Here is a 3,435-nt window from a genome sequence, read left to right as displayed (position 1 = left end):
GTTTCTGTGTTTTTAGTCAGTTTCTGTGTTTTTAGTCAGTTTCTGTGTTTTTAGCTGGTTTCTGTGTTTTTAGTTTATTTCTGTTTTTAGCTGGTTTCTGTGCAGAACGAGGTTCAGCCTGAGATTAAACATAATAACCGCCTGTTTACTTCAGCTGTAATTTAATGTAATAGTTAGCTGAAGCAGTTTTACTCATAAGTAGATCTTTCAGTCTTAATGAGAAAAAAAGTCACTATCAGCCTGTCTCATATTATTTTTTATATTTCTTTGTGCACACAATGATATACTGATCTGTTTTCTACAAAAAGAACGACAAAAAAACCAAAATTTTACGACTATAAAATGTTTCTGGCCCTGTATGCTTTCAACTTATTGATTTTGGTTGTTATAGCAAAAGCTTTGGACACCAGATGAAAGAGGCAGGAAGAAGAACAAGAAGAAAGACTGAAATAATGGCAGTAAAATTACTAAATAACTCACAATATCATCTTCTCTTGGCAGAAGGGATGTTTGGGTTTGATCTCCAGCTTCTGCACATCCTTATATCTGATCTTTGGTCCTTTTCTGGTGCATCTGCACTTATAGGCTGAGGAGAAATGTAAGACATGTTAGAACGAGTTCTGTTCTCTGCAAACATTTAAACATAGAGACACGTTGACAGCAAAATTAGAGTCTAGAAGCTGTAATTGGTTCAGTTCTGCATCCGCTGAGCTGTTTTTATCCGTCTGTCTGAAACGTTGAGTTTCAGAGGCTCTGACCCAGATAACACGCTGCTACTTATTGACACGTTTCTTGAGTAACTCCACATCCATCTTCCCCTCCGGCTCCAGCTGCCTGCCGGTCACGGCTCCAGCTGCCGGCCAAGAAAGAGCCGGAGAAAATTGGTTTTGCTGGGCTGTATATCTGGGATGACCCGGATAGTCCAAGGTTTCCCTTCATCCATCACCTGCTATCAGCGCTGACCTCCGGGCCGTTAAATCTGCCAGAAAGCTCAGGCTGCAGAGCCGCACGCTCACACCGGACAGTAAATGCCAGAAAACACACACAAGTTAATATTGACTGGAGAGAAGCGGAGACAGAGGGACGTTTACGTCGCTCCGGAGAAATACGACGAGTTTACTTTACAGCTGTAAAACCCCAGAAAGACGGCAGCTGGAAACAACCAAACCAATCAGAGCAGAAGGAACAGACATTCACTCCTCTCTGCCTCACATTATTCCTGTACGCTGGGTAAGAATCTACAATGTTTTCAGGTTAATTTCATCCAACTTCTCAAAAAAAAATTATCTTCAAATGTTCTCCAAGTACCAGTAATTCTAGATTAGCTGCAGAGATAAAGATATTTTTTAAATGATCAGGTTTGTGACGGCAACAAATGTTTCTGCATGATAAATTGTCTCAGAAGTTATTGCAATAAACAAAACTATTCTTCTATTGAAACCATTTTCAGGTCACATAAGAGCATATCCTCAAAGATCAATAAACTAAATTCTACTCAAGATTTAAACACTGGAACTGGAGGACATTTTAAATATGTAAAATAAATCAGCAGAACAGAAACTGTAAGCAAAATTATCCTTCAAAAAATGTCCAGTTGAGGCCAAAATACCAGACTGAAGGATTTTATCATCCAGTTTTTGGTTGAAAGAGAAAAGCGGTAAATGTTAATTATTGAGCTAGTTTTAATTTATCACGTGATTAACTGATTATTGCTTATTGAGACGGACACGATCTGATCTGATTCCTGCGTGCAGCAGGTGTTCCTGTCCGCTCAGAAACGCTGAACTTGGTTCTGGATTCCAGTGAAGGCTGGAATCTTCTCCAGATTTCCTTCCAGGAACACAGAGTCAAGTAAACAGAGCAGGAAACTGTTACATCACCACAGTTTGGGCGCCACGCCGACATTTTTTCAATAAATGAAGGTTTTACCTTCTGCGCTCAGGAAGTGCAGGATGACCGCCAGCAGCAGTAGCACCACTTTGCACCGATGCATGGCTTAAAATGCTGTTTCTTATAAAAAGGAAGTTCCACAAACTGTATTCCTCAGCGGTCGGGAGAAAATGCGAACTGGTGGCTGCAGATTAAGTCCACTTGCAGGGAGGGAAGGTTTTTTTCTCTGAACTCCGTCTGTGCGTCCTGCGCGCTTTGGATGCGTCTCCAACTCTCCTGCCGCTCCGTCTGGAGGGCTGAGCCAGCTTTAAAAAGCTCCACGCCGCCTCTGCTCATTAATATGCACAGCGAATCAAACACTTGTGGCCTGCGAGGAGAGAGGAGAGGAGGTCTGGAGCCGGGAGGAAGGGAGGGAGGAAGGGAGGAAGGGAGGGCGAGCGGAGCGGAGCGGAGCCGGGCTCAGATCATGAATGTTCTCTCTGCTGGCTGGAAAATAACCTAAAACCTCCGAATCAGAGGTTATTTATATACGTTCACATCCTGGGGCAAAACCGTCATGAGAGATTCATAAAAATAAATATGTCGAAGGTTCCAGCCACGTGCATATTGATAAAACTAATGAGGCTTAAAAAGCTGTCTCTGGATGTTATCAGGATGGACCGTTTGTAAAGTCACACAGTCAAAAACAGGAATAATTCGGGTTATTTAGCCTGTCATTTAAGGAAGAAAAGTCATATTTTCACCATATCATTGATACATTTGTAAATGTTCCAAGACAAATATTTAGCTAGCAAGCTAGCCAGCAAACAAAATATTTAGCTTGCTAGCTAAATACTTCATTAGCTAACAAAATATTTAGGTCCGAGCTAAATATTTAGCTCGGAAAATATTTTATAAAACTGGAACTTAAACTAAATATAAGCTAGCAGGCTAGTCTGCTAACAAACAATGTGGGTTGCTACCTAAATGCTTTGTTAGCAAGCTAAATATTTAGATCTGAGGTAAATTAAATGTTTAGCTTAGACACTTATTTTTAGGAAAATAAATACTTATATTGAAACTTAAAATAAATATTTAGCTAGCAAGCTAGCCTGCTAACTAAATATTTAGCTTGCTAGCTAGTTTGCGAGCAAAAATATTTAGGTCTGAACTAGATATTTAGTTTGGAAGATAAATATTTAGCTTGTAAATTAATTGTTCAGCTTGGAAAAAAAATTGGAAAATAAATATTTACATTGGAATTTAAGCTAAAACTTTAGCAAGCAAGCTAGCCTGCTTGCTAAAGCTTCCTTGATTGCAGAGAAAGCTATAATATCTTAACAGCTTTTTAATTGGAAGTTTTTCAATGCATTGATGAAAGAAATTGAAATATTTTGTTTAGAAACTAAACATTCATACTCAATATTTAGCTTGCAAATTAATTATTTTGTTTACTGATGCTTTATAGAACAACTAATTAATTATTAAAGTTGTATAAAATATTACTTCAGATACCTCAAGCTATATTTCATTCCTAGAAAGCAGCTTGTTGGAAAGAAAATCTCC

The 3,435-nt window shown here is 38.9% G+C and overlaps 1 protein-coding gene across 1 annotated transcript in view; it reads right to left on the bottom strand.

The window, feature by feature from the left end:
• cxcl14 (chemokine (C-X-C motif) ligand 14) overlaps window positions 1-2,272 on the bottom strand; it is a 7,635-nt gene extending 5,363 nt beyond the window's left edge. Inside the window, exons 1-2 of the mRNA XM_008421019.2 lie at window positions 1,930-2,272; window positions 481-586 (exon numbers count right to left, since the gene is read on the bottom strand). Coding sequence (XP_008419241.1) covers window positions 481-586; window positions 1,930-1,993 — 170 coding nt within the window. The 5' untranslated portion in view covers window positions 1,994-2,272. The remainder of the gene's footprint in view (window positions 1-480; window positions 587-1,929) is intronic.
• Between the last annotated feature and the right edge of the window lie 1,163 nt (window positions 2,273-3,435).

Source organism: Poecilia reticulata, linkage group LG10, assembly GCF_000633615.1.
Source record: "Poecilia reticulata strain Guanapo linkage group LG10, Guppy_female_1.0+MT, whole genome shotgun sequence".
In the NCBI taxonomy this organism is placed as follows: domain Eukaryota; kingdom Metazoa; phylum Chordata; class Actinopteri; order Cyprinodontiformes; family Poeciliidae; genus Poecilia; species Poecilia reticulata.
Note: the sequence above shows the minus strand (reverse complement) of the source record. Positions and strands in the feature narration are given on the sequence as shown.